Source organism: Puma concolor, chromosome C2 (assembly GCF_028749965.1).
Source record: "Puma concolor isolate L17-30 chromosome C2, mPumCon1.1.hap2, whole genome shotgun sequence".
In the NCBI taxonomy this organism is placed as follows: Eukaryota; Metazoa; Chordata; class Mammalia; order Carnivora; family Felidae; genus Puma; species Puma concolor.
Window position 1 is genome coordinate 28,955,425 of NC_141675.1, and position 24,004 is coordinate 28,979,428.

The window sequence follows — 24,004 nt, forward strand, 5'->3', positions numbered from 1 at the left end:
GAAAAGATTTATTAAACATAATGGTAGAAGCAGTATACTAGAAAGTCAGAAACCTAAGTTTTAGACCTATCTTGGTGACCATTGACCTGAATCCAAAAATATAAGCAAAAACCTATTTATTGCCCTGTGGGTACAACACCTGCTTTTCACCTATCATAGACAAATGCCACAGCTTAAAGACAATATTAGATATAGAGATGTACAGAATCTCCAGAATTTAAAAACCAAGCTTATGCAATGAACTAAGCACTCAGTAGGTGTTTTACGCTAAGAGGAAGGGACTGTTTTACAAATATAACTTCAATAATTTCCCAAGTACTAAAGAAAGCATTAGTAATCTTTTTTTTTTTTTTAAGTTTATTTATTTTGGCAGAGAGTGCATGAGTGGGAGAGGGGACAGAGAGAGAGGGAGAGAGAGAATCCCTAGCAGGCTTCTCACTGTAAGTGCAGAGCCCAATGTGGGGCTTGAACTCACAAACTGTGAGATTATGACCTGAGTTGAAATCAAGAGTCAGATGTTTAATCAACTGAGCCACCTAGGCGTCCCTAAAGGAAGCATTAGCAATCTTAAATTTCCTTTAATTACTGCTACTGTGTCACAGCTAATTCATATTTATCTATATTTCATACCTTAAAACCATTCATAAAGAGTTTATATGTAGGAACTTACCATTTGGCTATAGAGAACAGCTAAGTTCACCAGGGCAGTAGCTACACTAGGGTGCTTTGGGCCAAAAGATTTCTGTCGAATTTCAACAGCTAGCTCATACAAAGGTACAGCTTTGTCAAGTTTCCCCTAAAAAACAAAAGTGAAATCTAACAAAAATATTAAAACAATAAATACAATCTGATCAGAGCTTTTTCCATAAATAAAATTCTCTATTAAGTAATTTTGAGGGAAAAAAAATTTCAGAAGCATTTTCTCCCACTTTAATGGTTAAGTTCATAGATAGATAACTGAAATCTAATGAAGTAAAGCCACACTGAATATAAAAACATTTTCTTTGATAATTCAAAAAGCCCTTTTATAAAGATCACCCATTACCACTAAGTTCCCGGTGACGTAAAAATACCGGGAAAATATGTTTGCTACTGTATACAATTTAGATTTGGCATCAAAATAAAATCTCATTTTCCACCAACTCCCTTCCAGGTTTTCCTAATTGTTTCTTTTTCACTTGAAAGTTGCGCAGAAATAGCAACAATGCATCATCATTCTTACTAAATCATCAACTTCAGTGCCAGGTTGACCAGCAAGGGTCCCACAAGGTCTAAAGACCTTGTCTACACAGCTCTATAACTGCACTAAATAAAGTGAAAGTGGACCTCTTTGGCTTTTTTTGGGGGGTGGGGTGGGAACAGCTACAAAAACTCCAAGTATCTCAGGCTAGATTCCTATGGCAAAAAATGGTTACATTTCATTGCAGGCAAAGAAAAGAAACAGTGAAATTTAAATGGTCACTTAATCACCTACAAAGATTCCTCCTTCACCTCTGACAACTGGGTGATTTGTTATGTTTATGGCTGCTTAACACAGGAAACTTAATCACGGTTGAATTTTAGAACTTCTGAAATGTAAGTTCCATCCAATTAGAATGCTGATAAATGCATTTGTATTTGGAATGTATTTTAACAAAACCAGACTGGTATCTTAATTTAGTTAAGTCTGATATAATATTTTTTAATGTTTTACTCAGCTATTTTTTTTTTTTTAACGTTTATTTATTTTTGAGACAGAGAGAGACAGAGCATGAATGGGGGAGGGGCAGAGAGAGAGGGAGACACAGAATCCGAAGCAGGCTCCAGGCTCTGAGCCATCAGCCCAGAGCCCGACGCGGGGCTCGAACTCACGGACCGCGAGATCGTGACCTGAGGTGAAGTCGGACGCTTAACCGACTGCGCCACCCAGGCGCCCCACTCAGCTATTAGTTAAAAAAAAATTAATCATGATTGAAAAGCTCAGAGAAAATAATCTATCCATCAGGAGACAAATTATTTTGCTGCCAGTAATTATGGCTTAATTGGTATGTTATAAAACACATGTAAGCATGTCAAGGATTACTTACCATTTTCTTATATAAGATTGCAAGGTGCTTCACTGTATAGGCCAAAGAAGGGTGATCAGGAGCTAATGCTCGTCTCCGAATGTCTAAAGCTCTTTCGTAAAGCTCTTCTGCTTTATCATACTGTTTCTTTTCATTGCACAGAGCTGCCAGATTATTTAAAGACTGGGCACAGTCTGGGTGATCTGGTCCTAGAACTCGCTCTCTCATTTCTAAGGACCGCTTCAGAAACTGGTCGGCTGTTCTATGAATAAAACCCCAAAATGGTTTAAATAACGTATTTGCTAGAAGTAAGAATCCTTAACCCTAAGTCAGGTGGAGAACTGAAGCATTTTAATTATTAAATCCAAGATAGTTAATAAAAAGCATTCGGTTAAAGTCCTCTCCCCCTCTTTCCTACCCCTCATCCCTTCCTGCGCTTTTCCAAAAATTAAAAATTATTTCCTGATAGTGTGAGGGCCTTAAGTATCTGGAATGATTGCCTCAGTTCTCCACCTGACTTCTAAAAAACAAACCCATAAATATTTTCCAGGACAAACTTCTCATACCTTTAAAACTATTAGACCTAACTCAAAAGATTTTGGTATTCATTCTTCCTTCCTTTGATGTTAGTACTAAATAATTTTTAATTCAAGAACCCCTTGTGAAGGAGACTAAGGATTTGTTATACTTTCCCCATATCCAAAGTATCAAACTTGTTACAGTTTTCTGAAATCCAAGTTAGTCCAAAAACACTTCTTTTTTCAGAGTGTAAATATTAATGCCTTTTTGAGTCCTTTAAGTACAAATAAACTGAAGACCAAAACTAGCAGCCATCTATATTCTATTCTTTAATATCCCCTGGTGCCAGTTTCTTTTGTGAAGTCTCACATACAATACTGACACAAAACACTTTTCATAAACATAAAACATACTAGGGATGCTACAGATACTCTTTTTAGTAACTTTTTAGTTACTAAAGAAACAAAGTGACAGAAACAGTAGAGACTATGCCATGGTCTTTGTTAAGTGTGGCTATGTTCAGAACATACTGTACATGAAATCTGGCATGGTTTCTATCAATTTATTCTAGCTTGACTTGATAGAAACATAAACCAGCTTTTCATCTAAGAGAAAAAACGGACACTTGTTTTCATAATTAACATCATGGTACTCACTCCAGGTTATTCTGAAGATAGTAGAGAACTCCCAGTTCATTGAGGGTCCGAGCATTGTCAGGGGTGTCCTTACCTAACGTGAGCTCTTCTAACTGTAGGGCTCGTCTACGTAAAAGGGCAAATCCATACTGAAATAAACACAAATTGATAATCATTAGTAGGTAAGTGCAGTCTTTGATTCTGAAACACTATACTGGTGTCCTAAGAAATCCTGGCTCCTTTCGTTCCCTTTAAAGTAGATTACAATTATTTTAAGTATCACACTGAATTAATCCAATGATTATTGAAAATGCACATACTTCCACATGGCATCACATTTTTAAATTCATTAAAAGTACCATTTTGTGAAAGTGATGATGACGTATTTTAGCAAAGTGAACTGAGCCCCAAGTGCTTCAAAAAGGTCAGGACACAAAGTTAACCTGCAGATATTTACCAATCCCACTGCTAAACACGTAAACATCAGGTACTTAAACCGTATATACCACTTGCAAGTAGTAAACAAATAAATCCTGGAAATCAAATGCACAGTATAGTGAATACAGACAATAATCCTGTATTATAATCATCAAACTTGCTAAGAGATTAGATCTTAATTATTCCCACCACAAAAAAGAAATGATAATTATGTGATAGGATAGAGGTGCTATCACTACAATAGCAATAATATTACAATATATAATGTATCAAATTAACATGTACAACCTTAAATTTACAGTGTTATATGTCAAAAATATTTAATTAAAAATGTACATAGCATTTGAAGTTAAAATAAACAGGCTATATTTAGATTTTATCAGCAGCTTAGAAAAATGAAAATATTTTTTTGTGTGTGTGCTCAAGGGTAAGAATTCCTATGCATTTGCATTTAGCATAATATATTAAAAATATCTTTTTTTTCCTTTAAAGAAAAGAAGCAGCTTTTAAGTCCATCTTCCAAAGTCTAACTTTCAAATGAACTTCATAGTTACACTTTAAAAAAAGTAAAAAAAAAAATTATTTTCAATGTTTATTGAGACATAATTGCCATAAAACATTGTGTGAGTTTAAGGTATACAACATGATGATTTGAAATATGTATATACTGCAAAATACTGTAATATATAGTTCCACTTTTTTTAAATGTTTCTTTTATTTTTTTTTTTGAGAGAGAGAGAGAGCACAAGCAGGGGAGGGGCAGAGAGAGAGGGGGACAGAAGATCTGAAGAGGGCTCTGCATTGACAGTAGTGAGCCCAATGTGGAGGCTTGAACTCATGAACTGTGAGATCGTGACCTGAACCGAAGTCAGACACGCAACGGACTGAGCCACCCAGGTGCCCCTAGTTCCACTTTTTAAAAGCCTGCTAAGTTGTACTTTCCAGTAATTCTAATACTTAAGCAGGTATTATCCATATAAAGAAAATGTTAATTAGTACTTTTATAGAAGTCACTTTAATATCTAAAGTTCTTAAATAGGTGAGGTGTATGCATCTATATTATGATATTCTGACATGCTCTTTTCTTCTGCTTCAAACCACAACACAAAAGAAATCTCTCATTACCGAGTTGCCTTTTCTCCTTGTAGCTTTCTGACGAATTTTAAAGGATTTTTTCCTAAAATGTTCAGCTTGTTCATATCTTAAAAAAAAAAAAAATAAAGTCAAACAAAAGAAACACATGTCCAATTTATCATATTTCAGGCAAATGAAAACATTCCTTACCTAGTGTAAAGTTTTTGTTTTGTTTTTGGCTCTTAAATATAGCATAATTTCTAAAGATGACAGTCACACAGAATTAAAAATCTTTAACAAAAAACTTCATAAAACATAGTCTAACAAAACAAACCTAGCTCTCCAAGTAGCTGACATTTAATAGATTTTTAACTGACTTAACTCACTTCAAATCTCTAAAGGATGACCTAACTAAATGAAAATCTAAAATTTTAGTTTGTTCTACCACCTTCTTCTGTACGTGCTAATTTCTGGTCAAATATAAATGTGAAATTCACAAAAAAATTGTGTGAAACAATACTTCTAGAAATTAAAAGAAAAAATTCCAATATGTATCATTTACGATGGTGCAAAGAAAATGATTTCTGATAGAGGAAAAGATGACATTCAGTGGGTGCCTAATAGATATGAGACTTTTTATTACACCAGGGACTGGTAAACTTTTTCTGTAAAGGGCTAGATAGTAAATATTTTAGGTTTTATGGGCCATATGGTCTGTTACAAATATAAAAATCTGTTAGTGAATCATGGAAGCAGCCGTGTGGAAGTTTATGGAAGCAGTCACCTAAAATGTGCCTATGTTCCGGGGCGCCTGGGTGGCGCAGTCGGTTAAGCGTCCGACTTCAGCCAGGTCACGATCTCGCGGTCCGTGAGTTCGAGCCCCGCGTCGGGCTCTGGGCTGATGGCTCAGAGCCTGGAGCCTGTTTCTGATTCTGTGTCTCCCTCTCTCTCTGCCCCTCCCCCGTTCATGCTCTGTCTCTCTCTGTCCCAAAAAAATAAACGTTAAAAAAAAAAAAAAAAAAAAATTAAAATGTGCCTATGTTCCAATACAACCTTATTTACAAAACAAGGGGCCTTTTGGATTTGGCCTGTGGGCAATCGTTTGCTGCCCTGTGTTAGTAATGCACTTAATATTACAAAGCCAGTCAATGAATGGGCCCAGATTTAAACCCGACTATACAACTCCAAAGTCCATGCTCTAGCCTGCACGCATCTTCAAATAGAGATGAATCTTGTGGTGCTAGTTTTCTGTTTACGCCACAAACACCCAAGACTGAGAATAATATTTGAACATGGTGGACTGAAAAGAATATAGAATAAGGAAAAGTACATAGCCACAAAACAAAGCTTAACACATAAGTACATCAAGAACTGTGACTCCCCATCATAAAACCAGAGTATTACTCATCTAAATCTTACTTATTTTGTTTCTGGTACAAAGTTGCAAGTGCCTCAAGTTCACGAGCAATATGTGGATGCTCCGCGCCATAAGCATTTTCTGCGATTTCTAATGCTTGTTTATACAACTGTTCTGCATTGCCAAACTTCTTCCACTGCACGTACACACTCGCTAGTTGGTGGAGGGACTGAGCCACTCTTGGGTGATCTGGATCTAAAGCTGTTTCTCGAATTTCTAGAGACCTCTGCAAAGGCACCACAGCCTAGGAAAAGAAAGGGTTCAAGGCCAGGTAAAGTGAGTGAAATACCGTTAAGAGCTGCGATGTGATCAGCACAACAAATGAAAGCTGCACTAACTCCTAGGGAGGAGAGAAGAGCACACAGGAAAAACCCACACAGTCTGTGATTCCTTGCTGAGCATACCTGACTAAGGAGGCCTAGATCCCTGAGAAATCGCCCCAGGGTTTCATAAAGATCCGCCAGGCAAATCATGTTCTCCTCGCCTTCCCAGTTTTTCTCGTGCTGCTTCAATGAATCAAAGTACTCTGCTGCCATTGCGCTTTTGTCTTTGCCAACAAACTGCCAATAACTCAGCAATTCAGCAAAGTGTCCTCTGTTTCAACAAAAAACAGTAACTTAATGAAAATCAAACATTAAAACCCAGTGTTGAGTGAAAGTGCCAGAATTCATATAAGCTACTGACGCTTTATTAGTAGGCAAGTGTAGTAGAGAGAGAGGGAAAACTGTAGACTCCAACCTGCTGAGTCCACCGCTTCCTAGCTGTGTGGTCTTGAGCAGGTTGTCTGACCTCTTATACTCTGTCATCCTTATCTGCAGAAAGGGGTCACTGACACTACCTGCCTAAAGTGTTACTATAAGCAGATTATAGCACACAGCAAGTACTCCATAGTGCCGGCTGTTATCATTACTATCATTATGGTTACTCACCAGTGGAAATCTACCAGAATCCTTTCTAGACATTTCGTGATATGCAGTCAACTGCTAAATTCACCCAGATCATTATTTTAAATGATGGAAATTAGAACAGAAGAAACCAATGAAACACAGGCAACTGTCAGAATAGAAATACAAAAGTAAGCGTATTCATCTGGAGATGACATTAGTAGGATGGGAGAGCTGGCAAACTAAAGAGTAAATCTGATTTCAAAGGAATCATGATTTGAAAGGTTGGAATGGAGATCAGAAATAATTTAGGAGGTATAACAAAGAAATTTGAAAAGTTCACTTAGGAGCAAAGCAAATTATGTAGCTATGTTAAGAGAATGTCTGAGTTTCTAGGTAAGACAGTAACGTAAACTCCCATGAGGCTTAGAGGTCAGAAGCTTGATCGTGAAAAGGTGGTCTGGCCACTGGCAAATTCAAACATAACCAGAAGAGACAATAGAATTTCTGAAAAGGGGTAATCCTTTCTTTAAATTTAACACCAGTCGGATTTTGTGGCGAGCCGGCCCAGAATCTGGTTTCAAGGCTATACTTTGAGATACCTGAGGGCCATGAAAGGCAGATGTCATGAACCACCTCCATGGGTGGTTTGGATTTAAACCTGCTTAAATGCAAGGGTAAGATAGAAAGGTATCTCAAGATCATTTCAGTTCTGATTTTTTAAAAACTGAGATATTCATTTTTACTTTACCTCTTGGGAAAAGATCTCGTGGCAATTTGCAAATTGTCTTAAAATTTCTCCCAGTTTTTTTAAATTTCAGGTACCACTGAATCTGGACTTGTTTTTATAGGTTTTTTTTTCATTATTATTTTTAATTGTGCTATGTTTTATCCCTAGCACTTGGGGATACAATAAGTACTTGTTAGGTTAATGTAATGTGCTTATCAGCAGAGCTCAGCCCATAGTACACACAGCCTTCTTTCTGCTCATCTAAATTCTACAGCAGAATCCAATTTCATCCATCTTTCCAGGCCCGCTCAGATGTTCCTCTTTGCCAGCTGCTTTCTTCTCTAAATCCCACTTTTATTACAGCATTATCTTTTTTTGTAATTTATTTATTTTTCAAGGCATAGCTGATAAACAACTATTAATTTCAGGTGTACAGCTACTGATTTGAAATATGTATATACAGAGTTCCCCCTATCCCCAGTTTCACTTTTGGCAGTTTCAGTTACCAGTGATCAACCACAGTCCAGAAGTAGATGATCCTCCTTCTGACATATCATCAGGAAGTCAATAGTAGCCTAAGGCTACATCACAAGCCTACTCTATTCACCTCACTTCATCTCATATCATGTGGACATTGTATCATCTCACATCATCACAAGAAGGGTCAGTCAGTCCAGGAAGATATTTTGAGAGAGAGAGAGGGACCACATTCACATAACTTTTAGTATAGTATAACTGTTATAATTGTTCTATTTTATTATTAGTTATTGCTGTTAATATCTTACTATGCCTAACTTATAAATTAAACTTAATTAAAATTAACCATAGGTATGTATGTGCAGGAAAAAACATAATATATATAGGGCTTGGTACTATCTGTGACTTCAGGCATCCACTGGGGGTCTTGGAACATATCCCCCATGGAAAGGGGGTATTGCAAAATGATCACCACAATAAGTCTAATTAACATCTGTCCCTACTGCATGGTTACAGAATTTCTTTTCTTGTCACGAGAACTTTTAAGACCTACTTCTTTAGCAACTTTTAAAGATGCAGTATAGTATTATTAACTATATAGTCGTCATGCTGTACATTACCTCCCCATGACTTAGTTATTTAATAACTGAAAGTCTGTGTCTTTTGACTCCTTTCACCCACTTTAACCCCTTCCCTACTCTCTGCCTCTGGCAACCACCAATTTCTTCTCTGTATCAAGGGCATGTTTGTTTTTTGTTTTTTTTTTTTTTGTAGATTCCAGATATAAGTGAGATCACACAGTATTTGTCTTTCTGACTTCTTTCATTTAGCAAAATGCCCTAAAGATCTGTCAGTGTTGTTGCAGATGGCAAGATTTCATTCTTTTTTATGGCTGAGTAACATTCCATTGTATGTATGTGTATGAATGTACGCGCGCGCACACACACACACACACACACACACACACACACACACACACATTTTCTTTATCCATTCATCTATCAATGGACACTTAGGTTGTTTCCATATCTTGGCTATTGTAAATAATGTTGCAATGGCACACATATCTTTTCAAATTGTTGTTTTTGTTTTCTTCAGATATATTCCCAGAAATGAAATTGCTAGATCATATCACAGTTCTATTTTTAATTTTTTGAGGAACCTCATACTGTTTTCCACAGTGGCTGCATCATTTTACATTCCCACCAACAGTGCACCAGGGTTCCCTTTTCTCTATATCCTCGCCAGCATTTGTTATCTTTTGTCTTCTTGATAACAGTCATTCTATAGGTGTGAGGTGATAGCTCAGTGTGGTTTTAATTTGAATTCACCCAATGATTACTGATGTTGAGCATCTTTTCATATGCCCGTTGGCTACATGTATCTTTTTGAAAAATGTCTATTCAGATCCTCTGCCCATGTTTTAATCAGATTCTTGTTGTTATTGAGTTGTACAAGTTCTTAAATATTTTGAATGTTAATTCCTTTGCATATGTATGATTTGCAAATATTTTCTCTCATTCAGTAGGTTGCCTTTTCATTTTGTTTATGATTTCCTTTGCGGTGCAGAAGCTTTTTTAGTTTGATTTAGTTCCACTGGTTTATTTTGTTTTTGATGCTTTTGCTTTTTATGTCAGATTCAAGAAATCACCACCAAGACTGGCATCAAGCAGTTACAAACTATGTTTTCTAGGAGTTTTATGGCTTAAGGTCTTAAAGCTAAATTAAAAATGCCATTTTTCTTTGTTACACCGATCAATTGTTTAAATCTGTTTTTCTGGGGAAAGATGTTCTCCAAATAAGTTTCTTACCTTTTATAAAGGTTTTGAGACACAAAGAGATTGAGAAGGCAATCATGTAACTTCTGTTTACTTCCCTGCTGCTGAAAAAGCCAAGGGAGTTCATCTGCACTTCTCCAAGTCACTCGGTCCCGACTGTTAGAAGGGAAGAGACAACACTCAATAATACCTTCCAACAATGATATTGCCTCAAAAGGCAAATGGTGAAGGAAGAAAAATGTATTCTCTGACTCTTTAAGTGTAATTAAAAAAAAAATTTTTTTTTGTTTTTAGTTTGAGAGAGAGAGAGAGAACACGTGAGCAGGAGAGAGGCAGAGGGAGAGAGAGAGAATCTTAAGCAGGCTCCATGCTCAGCACAGAGCCTGACATGGGGCCAGATCCCATGACTCTGCGACTATGACCTGAGCCAAAATTGAGTTGGACACTCAACTGCCTGAGCCACCCAGGTGCCCCTAAATATAATCTAATACTGAGAAAATTATGTCAAAATCAGAAACTCTGTCAATGTAACTAAGAAAATAAATAAAGTGATATTAGGACCATCAATCAAACTCTCAAGGTATTTTCTTAAAATTGAACTATTTAAAAAACTCTCAATCAACCCAAATATACACACATGGATATACACAGACACACATTTTTAAACTACTAAACTGGAATAAAATGATAATAATAAAATAACCCTACACTGATTTCATGTAAATCAATTTAAATCTTTAGCATAATATTAAAAGACTGACTTACATAATAATCTTTATAGTTCTTTTGACATTACCAGAATAGGGAGAATATTTAATGTTTTTTGTAATAATTTAAAAAAATTTTTTTTTATTTCAGAGAGAGAGAGAGAGTGAGTGAACATGAATGGGGGAGAAGGGCCAGAGGGAAAGAGAGAGAATCACAAGCAGGCTCCCTGCTCAGTGTGGAGTACAATGCAGGGCTTGATCCCATGAACTGTGAGATCATGACCTGAGCCAAAATCAAAAGCCAGACATTCAATCAAGTGAGCCAACTTATTATTACCTTTTAATAATTAAATTTTTATACATTAAGTTATAAGCTTAGGAAGAGAAATAAAGACAAAGATAAAATGTGTTACAGAAGAACTATATGGATATTTATAATACCTTAACTGCATGGTAAAATAGTTGATTAGCTTTTGCCTGTATGAAGAAATAATGGTGGGATCTTCCATGTATTCCAGTCTCACTGTTTCCCAAGCCTGGAAAAAAAATAAAAAATACTGTAGTCTATTTTCTGTTAGTCACTGAATATCTAAAAATTAATTTATAAATAGGAATTTATAATTATTTCAATTTTATAGTTGTATAATACAGATGACATAAAAATATTTTAAAATTCAGCATACATTTATGTGATAAACTGACATGAGAATAAAAATCTCCTGGAGGCACCTAAAACACAATTTAATTCAAATTTCTAGTTAGTGCAGAAATGTGGAGTGAAAAAGTACTAAAAAGGAATTTATTTAAGCAATACACAATAAAACAGAAAGATGAGCCTATGATAAGATCACAAACATTTCACACCTACAAATACAATGCAGCATACTCACATGAAAGACTTTAACTTGCATTTGTATACACATAAATCAACCATGGCATTGCAGATGATAACAATTATACTAGTCAGTATTTCCTAAACATTCACTACTATGTGCTAGACATCATGTCTAGGACCTCATTAGGGTCAAGGACCATCTCAACAAATTCTCTTCACATACCCTGTAGTAAGCTGGAAAAATCTACCCACAGCTTACCGAATTTACCCAAGGTTACACAGCTGTTAAACTGTGAAGAGCTGGATTGTGAACTGAGGCATACTGACTTACTGAGTCCAAGCTCCTGAAGCGTAAATAATTACACTAGCAATCAACGGAATATAAAATTGAAAAAAAAAATATTTTTTCTCTTTTGGAAAGAAACTACTTTGTAAAGTACTGTAGTTCCTCTTTATCCCCAGGTTCACTTTCTGCAATTTCAGTTACCCATGGCCAAATGGGGTTTAAAAGCAGACACCCTTCTGATATTATGGTCAGAAGGTCAGTAGTAGCCCAACGTTAGGTCCCAGTGCCTATGCCATTCACCTCACTCCATCTCATCATGTAGACATTTTATAATCTCAAGAAGGGTGAGTGCAGTATAATAAGACATTTTGAGAGAGAAAGAGACAACATTCCCATAATTTGTAGTACAGTACATTGTTATAATTGTTTTGTTTTATTATTAGTTATTGTTGTTAATCTCATACTGTCCCTAAATTATAAATTAAACTTTATCATGGGTAGGCGCGTGTAAGGGAAAAAACATAGTTTATATAAGGCTCCGTACTATCCTGGTTTTAGGCATTCTCTGGGGTTCTTGGAATGTGTCTCCTACAGATAAGGGGGGCTGTTGTAATAGCCATTTCATAAAGGTACTTTGTAAGAATAATATTAGCCAAATTTTACACTTAACCTAAAATCACTGCAAAAGCAATTTTGTAATGCCAAATTTAAAATTTCAACTTTGTCTTATAATGGAAACACTTAAAATAGCATGGGATGTTGACATTTATAGTTAAAAAACCTTATTACAATAACATCTACCTGTAGATGCTGAAACTTGAGCAAGCCACAACCATAAGTCAACAAGCACATTTTGTGTAAACTGTGAATGAGGGAGGTCAAGACAGCCCAGGACAGCTCAGGGTAGAGTTCCATCAATTCTGATTCACTCACACCATTGTGACTAACATTTATGAGGCAGAGAATCTAGGTAGAGAAGTGAATTAACAATGATCATAAGCCACCTCTGTAAGTAACAAAAAGCCATTAAAAGGTTATTAACTTCTTATTCAAACTTATTGTTCAAATGATTTAATAAAGAAACAGATTTCTTAGATTAAAACATACTTTCCAAAAGCCATTAATCAAGAATAAGATAGTGTATATAGTAAATCTAGCATGCCAAAAATAACACACAGAAAAAAGTTTGAGGACAATTAAAGCCTCAGGAAACAGATTAAAACTAATGACAAAGTTCCAATTTTGGGACAATGGTAGAAGAAAATAGTTCTTTTACTATAGATGCCTGTTAATAGAAGACAACGTATAACAAAACATCTCTAAAAGTACAGCTGAACCTACAAAAAAGAAATCCCCCAGGTGCCAGAAGTGAATAGGAAAGTGAACATCAGAGGGCTAAGGGCTGGAGCTGCTGTCCCTGGGGGAGGTGGGGATCCAGGACAGGCAACCTTCCCAGTAACTCAAATGCTTGGGTTTTCACACCCACAGCGGGGATGGAAGGTGAGCCCTTAAACCCGGTAAGAGGAGGAGTTGGAACTAGAAAGCTTGCCAACACCAGGGATCCAAAAGCTGTACCCTCAGTGAAGGGGTGCATGAGAAAACATCATCCCACAGACCAACCATATATGAAAGCTTACTTTAAAGCTCTAATAGTTAAGACACCATGGTATTGGCAAGGAATGAGCAAAACTGGAACAGAAGAGCTCAGAAAACAAAGTCATGTTAATTTGTGAGTGTGATATCCAAATTAGCAGAAAAGATGTACTCCAGAAAAATGAGGGGCGCCTGGATGGCTCAGTCAGTTAAGCGTCCAAATTCAGCTCAGGTCATGATTTCGCGGTCTGAGAGTTCGAGCCCCTCGTGGGGCTCTGTGCTGACAGCTCAGAGCCTGGATGGAGCCTGCTTTGGATTCTGTGTCTCCCTCTCTCTCTGTCCCTCCCCCACCCATGCTGTGCCTCTCTCTTTCAAAAATAAACATTAAAAAAAAAAATGAAAAGTTAGCTAACCATATGATAAAAGATTAAAAAGTAGATTCCTTCCTCACACAATAAACAAAAATCCTCAAGATAAGGACTTACACAGAAAGAACAACACTGTAAAATATTTTAAAGGGAAAAAAAATACACAGGAGAACATTTTTATGATAACAAAAGATTTTTTTTGACAATAAAAGATTTTTAAAATAAGATATAACAGGCATAGGCCATAAAATAAACTGTTGATAAATCTGACTTCATCAAAATAAAACTTTGTACAATGAATGATACCAAAAACTTAAGACAAGAAACAAATAGGAAGAAGAATTAATTTACAAACTCTGCAAAAAAGAGGATTTGTATTTAGCGACTCAATTAAAACTCAAGTAAAAAGGTTTGGCTCAGCAAACCACATAAAAGGAGACAGGAATCACTAATAAACATGAACAGATGAAAAATCTCAATGATCATGAGGAAAATGCAAGTTTCTTGAGATACCACTTCTGGCCACAAGCACACTATGGTAGCCAGCATTCCTGTAGATGCTTGAAACATATTTAAGCACACATTTAAAAATAATTACTATTTACTTCAATTCACACATAAATGCAAACTTCTATGAGTTTATTACCCTTTACCTGTTTCATGAGTTCTTTATCCATATCATTTGCCAGGGACTCCTGGATAGATCGCAGAGCAAGTCTGTATAATGAAATAGTATCTTGACACTGGAAACACTGATGAAGGATTTTATCTAAATTGCCTGCTCTCCCAGCACTGTTGGAATTGAGAATAGGTTTAATTTCTTACAGACAGCCAACATCTGTGAAAAATCTAGGGTAGATAAAAACAACGTGGTCTCTATTTTTTATACTTCAACTGATTAACAGAAATTCAATAAAACATGATATAGGAAAATGGTACTTTTATGGGGCTGCTAGCATCATCAAGTTTATTTTAGTATACAGTTTAACTCGATGCAGTAAACACGTGCTGGGGACTTACTATATGTCAAGCAATTACTGCACATTATGGAACACAGAAATGAGTAAGACAGGCTACATACATACAGGAAGCAGGAAAAGAATTATAAGTAAGTGTTATTAGTTAGCGATGAAAATTAAATTTGTTTAGAGCCAGGATTCAGAAAATATCAGGCTAAGAAAATCGGAAAATAGGGTGGTTTTAAAATATTACACAATATTTACCAATAGTTTCTTTTTTCAATATGAAGATATAGAGAGAGAAGAAGAAAAAAAAGGTCTAGAATCTAATTAGACCTTCTAAAGGTCTAATTTGAGATTTCTTTCTAAGTCAGCATGAAGCCACTTGAGATTTCTTTCTAAGTCAGCATGACTGTACATAAACTTTGCTTAAGCCAAAAGCCTGATTTATGGCTCACAAAATATTGATTGTACCTTGCCTTATAAACAAGTAGCCTAAAGGAAAGCCATCTTGTCCTTAAGATGTCAATCAATGCTCCTACACTCTGCATTCTGACATTAAAACTCATGATTCCTGCCTATGTTAATCCATAATTTTTTGAGCTTTCACAAGATGCAAAAACAGTATATAACCCTGTAAAAACTGTTCATTCTTCAGAGAACTTTCTTTCCTGTGAAGATCATGGTCCCTAGGGAAGGTGTCCTACTGCGGGCTCGAGTAAAACTCTCTTCGGGCACCTAGGTGGCTCAGTTGGTTAAGTGCCGGACTCTTGATTTCGGCTCAGGTTATGACTCATGGTTCGTGAGTGGTTCATGAGTTCGAGCCCCACATCAGGTTCTGTGCTCAGAGCGTGGAGCCTGCTTTGGATCCTCTGTCTCTCTCTCTCTCTGTCCCTCCCCAACTTGTTCTCTCTCTCTCAAAAATAAATAAATGTTAAACTTTAAGAGATTCTAAAAGGTTTGTTCATCTTGTGTCAACACTCTTAAAATAGCTAAATTCAATAAATGTTATGAAATGTCTGGAAAGGGACTCACACTCTTGAGCCATACTTCTGCAAGCTGTTGATGTTCACAGTGGCCAGATGGACTGCCAAAACTGAAAACAGTGGGAATATCATGGGCAATTCAAAATTTTAGAAGATGTTTTCGTTTCCAATTTGGTGCTCAAGATGGGAATGTGGAATTAAGAGACACGAGTACCAGGGGCACCTGGGTGGCTCAGTTAAGCATCTGACTTTGGCTCAGGTCATGATCTCATGGTGTGTGAGTTCGAGCCCCACACTGGGCTCCTTGTGGAGCATGGAGCCTCCTTGAGAACCTCTCTCTCTCACCCTCTCTCGCTGCCCCTCTCCCACCCATGCTTTCTCTCTCTCAAATAAACATTAAAAAAAAGAGAGAGACAAGAGTACTAGATTCAGTGTCTAGAATATGAGTTGTACTGGGATTACCATCTATTGTGATGATCATCAGAACCATATTCATCTTTTTTACCTCTGGTTGTGAAGAGTCGAAGTAAGTCGAGACTGTACTGAAGAAGAAATGTAGTTACACTTTGTAAGGCTTACCTAAAGGGAAATGACTAATGGATATCATGGATATCTGTTTTTTAAAATTTTTTTAAATGTTTATTTACATTTGAGAGACAGAGACAGAGACAGAGACAGAGAGAGAGAGAGAGAGAGAAACAGAGCACGAGCCGGGGAGGGGCAGAGAGAGGGAGACACAGAACCCGAAGCAGGCTCCAGGCTCTGACCTGTCAGCACAAAGCCTGACACGGGGCTTGAACTCATGAGCTGTGAGATCATGACCTGAGCCAAAGTCGGACGCATAACTGACTGAGCCACCCAGGTGCTTCAACTAATGAATATCTGATATAGAAGAATCCATTTTAGGATGAAAGGTTTATCAGGATTTTAGAACACAGACAATGAAAAATTCCTACATACCTACCTACTAATATTTAAGGATACCTGAAATAACATTTGTTTGCCTCAGTTGCCTGTCATTTTCCCAAAGCTAGGGGCCTCAAGCAAGTGACAAGAAACACTCATGGACCCCAAATAAGAGCAAAGATGGCCTTCTGTGGCAACCCCCAGTAGGGATATGGTAAGCGTGATGAAAATTAGACAACTATATCCAACAAGTTATTATAATTCATGGGCTATCATCAATCTGCAGTCGCGAGTCACATTCTCACAGGGTGTTAGTGTCACTGTTAGAATCAACAGAATCTGATATGAGTGGAACAAGAGATTGTCACAGTGATCAGCTCTCGGTTTCCCAAGACAAGGAAGCAGTCTGCAGCAAACACAAGACATGCAGTTCATGTAAGCTCGCCACCACTTACCGTGCCATCACTTTGCCGAAAAGGGTGACATAAAGGGCATTGCAGGTTGTAGCAGAACGACAGTGTCGCTCTAGCTTCTTCTCCTGTACCAGTTTACCAAAACACAAAACAAACAAAAACAAAACCACCCTGGAATTAAGCGGTCTTTACTATGGAGGCATCAACAAATATCCCTGGCAGCAATGACATGGCTCCTGCCATCAGTGGCATCACTACCATGTGGTGGGGGACCGCAGATGTGGTTGGAATGCATATGTTCTTCTGCCTTTAAAAACACCTGGTTAATAAAGTAAAACTTAAGCCCCAAAAGGTTTTTATTGCTCCTTCTATATTTGTTAAAGAGCAAATGCATTTAACAATTATTAGACTCCAATTTCTCTTAACACAATAGAGAGTTCCTACGTTGAATTTTAAGTCTCATATAAGGTGTCTTATAGGACAGTCGATAGAGAGTAAAAGAGCAGTAAAATTAAAAACACTTACCTGCTCTTTACTCAATTTAATGTCCATTGAGTGGCATTCTGCAATTATAATAGATTTTGCATCTTTTGGATTTAGAGGATCAAGATGAAGTGTAGGCCACAACCTTTTATTTAAAGGAAAAAAAAATGAAATTCTCTTCTAATACAACTAAAGCTGTAATCTACCCAAACACAAGTCAAAGTCCATTACAAGAATTAATTTTTTCAATTTATTTTTATTTTTATTTTATTTTTTAGAAGATTGATTTTAACTTTTTTTTTTTTTAAAGTTTATTTATTTTTTTTTGAGACAGGGAGAGACAGCATGAATGGGGGAGGGTCAGAGAGAGAGGAAGACACAGAATCTGAAACAGGCTCCAGGCTCTGAGCTGTCAGCACAGAGCCCGACGTGGGGCTCGAACTCACGGACCGCGAGATCACGACCTGAGCCGAAGTCGGATGCTTAACCGACTGAGCCACCCAGGCGCCCCAAGAGTTAATTTTTTATATTGCCTTTTTAATACCAGCAAAACTAATCTCAGTTAATCTTATTAGGTAATATTTGATTCTTTTCTAACATGCGTATCATTAGTTTCAGCAATCAATCCCAACAAAGACTTCTATTTTTTAATTATTATTATTGTTTTCATGTTTATTTTTGAGAGAGAGAGAAGAAAGGCAGAGCGCAAGCAGGGGAGGGACAGAGAGAGAGGGAGACACAGAATCCAAAGCAGGCTCCAGGCTCTGAGCTGTGAGTATGGAGCCCGATGTGGGGCTCGAGCTCACGAACCATGAGATAATGACTGAGCTGAAGTCGGACGCTTAACCGACTGAACCACCCAGGCGACCCCAACAAGACTTTTAAATAGTGTATACATTAGGCAGCAAAGTGGTAGAACATTTCCAGCTCTATGTTCTATACTATTAATAAAACTAAACATAGGTATTGTATTCGTGCCTATGAAGATAGTACAAGATAGCGTTTGTCCACAAATTACTCGTAATCCGATTGGAATTTAATCATCCTGCAACATGCATTCTCAATGCAACATGCATTCTCAATTTTCTCATCTGTAAATTTAACTGCCTGCTAGCCATCACTACTTGGAGCTACACCTGGCAACTCAAATCAACCATGTCCAAAAACGAAATTTCTAACCTTTCCTCCACAAACTTTCCCATCCTTTTTGTTCCCCATTTCAGTTCACAGAGCCACAATTTACTTAATTTCCCAAGTCAGAAACTTGGGGGCCGTTCAGCTTTCCCCTCCTTGACATCCCAGATCTAGCCTCCCACCAAATCCTATAGATAGTATCTTTCTCTTGAATTCATCCACTTCTCCCTATCCTCACTGCCACTTATATGAAAAACATAAAAACACAAACACGTATCTTTTAAAACCTTTCCTTGTTTGTACTTAAAACACTTCAGTAATCTGAAAGAGCTAAAGTTAGGTCATACCTCCATGCTGGAGGGCATGTTTCCACATTCACAGAAACAATTACTCTTACATTCACTGGCAGTGGATCTATCAGCCATTTCATGTGTTTTTCCACTTGCTTAAAATATAAAAACAAAATTCATTCTATTAATTCAAAATATTTCAAAACAACCCAATAATAGCTCCCCAAGTAAAATGAAATTCTCATTACATCTCTCATTATTATCGAGGATAAAATCTTTTTTTTTTGGATGATTTATCTCAGAATATTAAAAGACAAGTGGCAAAATACTATTATTACTGACACAAGTTCTGGACACTTAAGGAAATGTCCAGGCCCTAAAAGTATGTCAAAACAAACAAATTTGTTAATTGGTGAATTCAATTGGTCTTTCCCAATAAAATACTAGTGTCTACTGGCATAAAGAACATTTTTTATCCACATGCTTCCTCCCTAGAAATTAAGCAGAAATAACAGAACCAACATCAACATTTTCTTCTCATAAACATATTTAAATGCCTGCTATAGCCATTACTGATATTTTTGTTTCTTTCTGAGAGTATCGTCAGGTTACAAAGTGAAAACAGTACCTGAACTTGATCTATAGAATCAATAATGATGATGATACTGCCTTGATGACGGGCAGAGAGTTTTTCTAGCCAACGTGGAAATTCTTCTAGAAGCTTAGCAGGATCCAGTGTCAGAGCAGATACTGACCAAGAGTGCTGCATCAACTACAAGATGAAAACACATACAAATTAAAGTAGTTGCACGTTATCACAGTTGGTGGAAATTTCTATCCCTACTTTTTAAACCAAACTTGAGTAACCAAGAGGACCCAACTGCATCAAGTATTATTTTTAACTTTCTACAAATCCGAAACAAATGGGTAATATTGAAAATTGAAAATTATTGGGTACTTGGCCCCAACGATTTCTGATCCTAAATAAAAATTCTGATAGTTCTGTGGGGCGCCTGGGTGGCTCAGTCAGTTGAGTATCATCTCTTGATTTTGGCTCAGGTTATGGCCTTATGCTTCTGTTCACGAGATCAAGCTGCATGTCAGGCTCTGGGCTGATAGCATGGAGCCTGCTTGGGTTTCTCTTTCTCCCTCTCTCTCTCAAAATAAATAAATAAACATCAAAAAAATTCTGGTAATTCCAAATCATGCCATATGATACCTTTAGAGTTAGCCGTTTAATAATCAATGAAGGCTCTGAGCTGGTTGACATGGGCCTTCCCACAAAATGAGAAAGAATTAGCGTGTTAGGGGAATTCTTCTGTTGCAACTGAATCCTGAAAGAAAAAGACCTTTTATAAGACTGATAAAACTCATTTGTTATCAATACAAAAAAGAATTCACAATGCATTAAACATCAAATGCTACCTAGCTCTCAGCAATCACCTATCAGTCACTTTTGAATAAACATGGGAGATTTCCATCTTTATTCCACTTTTAGATTGTTTTAAATAAACCTTTAAAAATTATAGGTTCATTTTAATTAAAAATTGATACTAACTAATGGAAACCAACATAGTGTACACTTGAAGTTAAAGTATTAGTGAAACGAGCATTAACCTTTAACTAAAAATATATTAGAGGAAAAAAGGAAGTTTCTTTGCTAGGTAGAAAAATATTATTTTCTAAAAAAATATTATTTTCCACTAAATAAAAGGGCAGTAAAAGAGGAAACAACACATGCTGATTCTTCAATGTAAATCATAATTATGAAAGAAAATATTCTAATTGTTTTTAAATAATAGGAACTAAAATGAAAGTAAAAGAGAGTTCATCAGCGTCTATAACCCTTAGTCCCTAATTTGAAGAATGACTTTACATTCATAATACAAGTCATCCTTTTTTTTTTTAACGTTTATTTATTTTTGGGACAGAGAGAGACAGAGCATGAACGGGGGAGGAGCAGAGAGACAGGGAGACACAGAATCGGAAGCAGGCTCTGGGCTCTGCGCCATCAGCCCAGAGCCTGACGTGGGGCTCGAACTCACGGACCGCAAGATCGTGACCTGAGCTGAAGTCGGACGCTTAACCGACTGAGCCACCCAGGCGCCCCAAGTCATTCTTTGTTTTGATGTACTTTATGACTTATTTCACTCTAAACAGTCTGTCTTTGTCTTATTTCAAATATTAAAATCCCAATGAAACTTTTAAGATGAAGCTGATAACTGAAAACAAAGGCACATCCCCTGTAGAATTCACCTAATTCTATTCCACACTGACCACTCCCTCACACAGCACGTGCTTGGCTGTGACCCACATAATTAATATAAACAATCACAAATGCTCAAATTTCCAATTCCTTTCTCATTCTGTATTCTAACATCCAAATTGTACACACTTCGGGGCATGAACCTATTATTTTATATGTTTTTGCTTTTTTTAATGTTTAGTACAGACCATGCAGGAAGGCAGGCAGGCAATAATACATTTTGTTGAATGAGCTCAGTAATTCGAATGATGACAATGGTAACAATGTAATTGGACTGCATCATACCACTTTGATAAAAGAAGGGACTTTCCAGAACCTGGTCCTCCAGATACAAGAAGGGGTGGAATTGGTGCTGGTGCCGCCACTAGATCATTAAGCCGTTGGTAATACTAGAAACAAAAATGAATTTAAATTGCAAGGAAGCATACACCTCTTATAACACTAGAGTCAACTTCTGATCATCCTCTGAAATCATTAGAGAAAAGCTGCATGAGAAAATGAAATCTACTTTTAGTCAACAGCATCCTCATAATTGCTTATTTTTATGGCTGGTTAAATATGCCCAAAATAGTAAACTAAGAATGAGTCCCAATTTTTTCTACACATAGTGCTGCTATAAATTAACGGATGAGAGACAACACTTAAGATCCCCTTTGGGTTTTACAACATTCAGATTTTGCAGAATGCTGCAGGAAGGCCAATGTTTTATCCTGTATTCCCTAAACCACAGAAAGTATCACAGAAGGCTTTGAGGGCGTCAGCAGGCATCCTCAGTCTGCTGGTCAGGAGAACACCATCCTACACCCCCCCCACAGTTTCCAGGGATTTCTGAAAATGGGTCCGAACAAGAGCAGTTTTGCGTGGGCCCTTTATCTGAGTCTCCCAACCTGCCACAGAGAATCAGGTTAGGACAGACTGCCTACCTGAGATCTTTCTGAAATTAAGTGAGCTCTCGGCAAAGTCCAAGAACCCATATATCTCAGGCTTTCCCCAGACACTAAAAAGTTGTTCAGAGATAAAGAGGCCACACTCAGAAATCAAAAAATACCTCAGTATTTACTGGGGACTTGGCAAAGTTATCTTGGGGGTTGAGATGTTATTAAATGTACCAGTGGTCTAAATGACAGCAGATAAGGAATTAAAAGAATTTGTAATAAGTAGCTTGTGGTTAGCTTTAGGGAAGCAGAAATTTCTAACAACTACAATAAGTTACTATTTGGTATAGTTTTTCAATCAATTTTTGTTTGCCATATTATGAACACAGAATATATTCCCCAGGAACTCAAATTATTCTGATAGCAATGGTGCGTCTCAAAAAGCAAAAGACTTCATTGATTTAGAACCCTGTAAATCCTAACAACTTAGTTCATGTTCCCACATAAAGCCCATTTATAAAACCATAGTTCCCAAGTTCAGACTACTTGCCATAGAAGAAAGAGCATAGGAGTAGGAGCCAGAAGATCTAGGTTCAAATCCCAGTCTGCAGTCTACAGTCAAATCTGCAGTCTACTCCATGTGTGCTCTCTTAGGCAAACTGTAACATGAACTTTAGGTTCTTCAATTATGAAATAATGATAGCAATATCTCTCTTATAAAATAGCATATTTTATATGCTATATAGTTACATTCATCATGTGCCAGGTACTGTGCCAAGTGGTCGATGTGCTTTACCTGGCTGAGTCCTCCCAACAACCCTGTCAGGTAGGTAAACTACTAAATCTCATTTTACAGACAAGGAAGTCAAAGGTCAGAGCTTAGTAAAGATCACAATCCAGAGTTAGGAAATGGTGGAACCAGGACATAAACACAGACAGTCTCAATTATAAAATTTCTATGCAAATCCTGCTGCTAGTGACAGCTAGGATAATATTCTTTAAAACATTCATTCTTACATTAATTTTTAAATATTATTAATTTTTTTGAATTTGGACATAGATTGTGTACTTCAAGTTCCATTAATTTGTTTAGATATCTGAGGATGCTAATGAACTGATCAGCCTATTGCATTACCTACTGTGCTGTTTCCTGAATGTTTGACATTTTGATTCCTCCAAGCCTTGGAAGAATAGAGAGCCTTACGAGTTTTATCAAGTTTCTTAGCTATCCTAAGCTTGGTTTGGTGAACTTCAGATGGTAGCATAAAGAACATGTAGTTGATAAGTCCTCATCTGTAACTAAAAATGTTTGATGTTCATAAATATAGTTGAACCTCACTTTTCTTTCATATGATACAAAGTTAAGCATATGCCTCAATATGGATAATCAAGCCACGAGGACAAACACTAACAATTATGAACCTTGACTATATTTAGGTAAAACCACAATCATAACAGAGTCTTAAGTGGTGACTGATCTTTGTTGGAACAATACTCCAAATGCTCACTTTGTCAAATCCCAATTCGTGGGCTGAATTTGAAGCCTGTTGGAAAGTTTCCATTTGCTCTTGTTCATCATGTATGTCCCACAGAACATCACCAAAATCATCTTCTTCTGGAATAGAATCTTCACTGCCCAAATCCTTAGTCTCCATGTCTGTGTTCTCAAAGCCCAGGATGTCCTGAACACCAAGAGCAAGCACACGAAAGTGAATAAAGAACTTAAACATCTTGTAGCAGTGTTAGCACACAGGCCTAAGGTGGCCTTCACTTACTGAGGGGGACAAGTCCAAACCTATGGCCTTCGTATACTACCAACAAGAATAAATATAAAACCATAAAAAAACATGAGTTTAAAAATAAAGAAATATTAAAATGATAAACACAAAGATCTTTCTCTTTTATT

General features: G+C 36.9%; 1 protein-coding gene across 3 annotated transcripts in view; it reads right to left on the reverse strand.

Moving 5' to 3' along the window:
* The window catches only part of NPHP3 (nephrocystin 3), a 44,153-nt gene that overhangs the window by 1,968 nt on the left and 18,181 nt on the right, over nt 1-24,004 (reverse strand). For 2 of the 3 annotated variants that reach the window (XR_015239975.1, XM_025913793.2), the window contains exons 9-25: nt 23,607-23,780; nt 21,509-21,612; nt 20,177-20,291; nt 19,586-19,729; nt 19,015-19,112; nt 17,576-17,678; nt 17,093-17,175; nt 14,440-14,578; nt 12,627-12,791; nt 11,146-11,240; nt 10,031-10,153; nt 6,533-6,722; nt 6,131-6,372; nt 4,763-4,838; nt 3,221-3,348; nt 2,067-2,307; nt 671-796 (exon numbers count right to left, since the gene is read on the reverse strand). Coding sequence is in view for 2 of the 3 variants with exons in the window: in XM_025913793.2 (XP_025769578.2) it covers nt 671-796; nt 2,067-2,307; nt 3,221-3,348; nt 4,763-4,838; nt 6,131-6,372; nt 6,533-6,722; nt 10,031-10,153; nt 11,146-11,240; nt 12,627-12,791; nt 14,440-14,578; nt 17,093-17,175; nt 17,576-17,678; nt 19,015-19,112; nt 19,586-19,729; nt 20,177-20,291; nt 21,509-21,612; nt 23,607-23,780 (2,346 nt within the window). In the remaining variant the exon portion in view is untranslated. Of the gene's footprint in view, nt 1-670; nt 817-2,066; nt 2,308-3,220; nt 3,349-4,762; nt 4,839-6,130; nt 6,373-6,532; nt 6,723-10,030; nt 10,154-11,145; nt 11,241-12,626; nt 12,792-14,439; nt 14,579-17,092; nt 17,176-17,575; nt 17,679-19,014; nt 19,113-19,585; nt 19,730-20,176; nt 20,292-21,508; nt 21,613-23,606; nt 23,781-24,004 lie in introns of those variants that run through there. The other variant, XM_086674297.1, reaches the window with a different exon arrangement.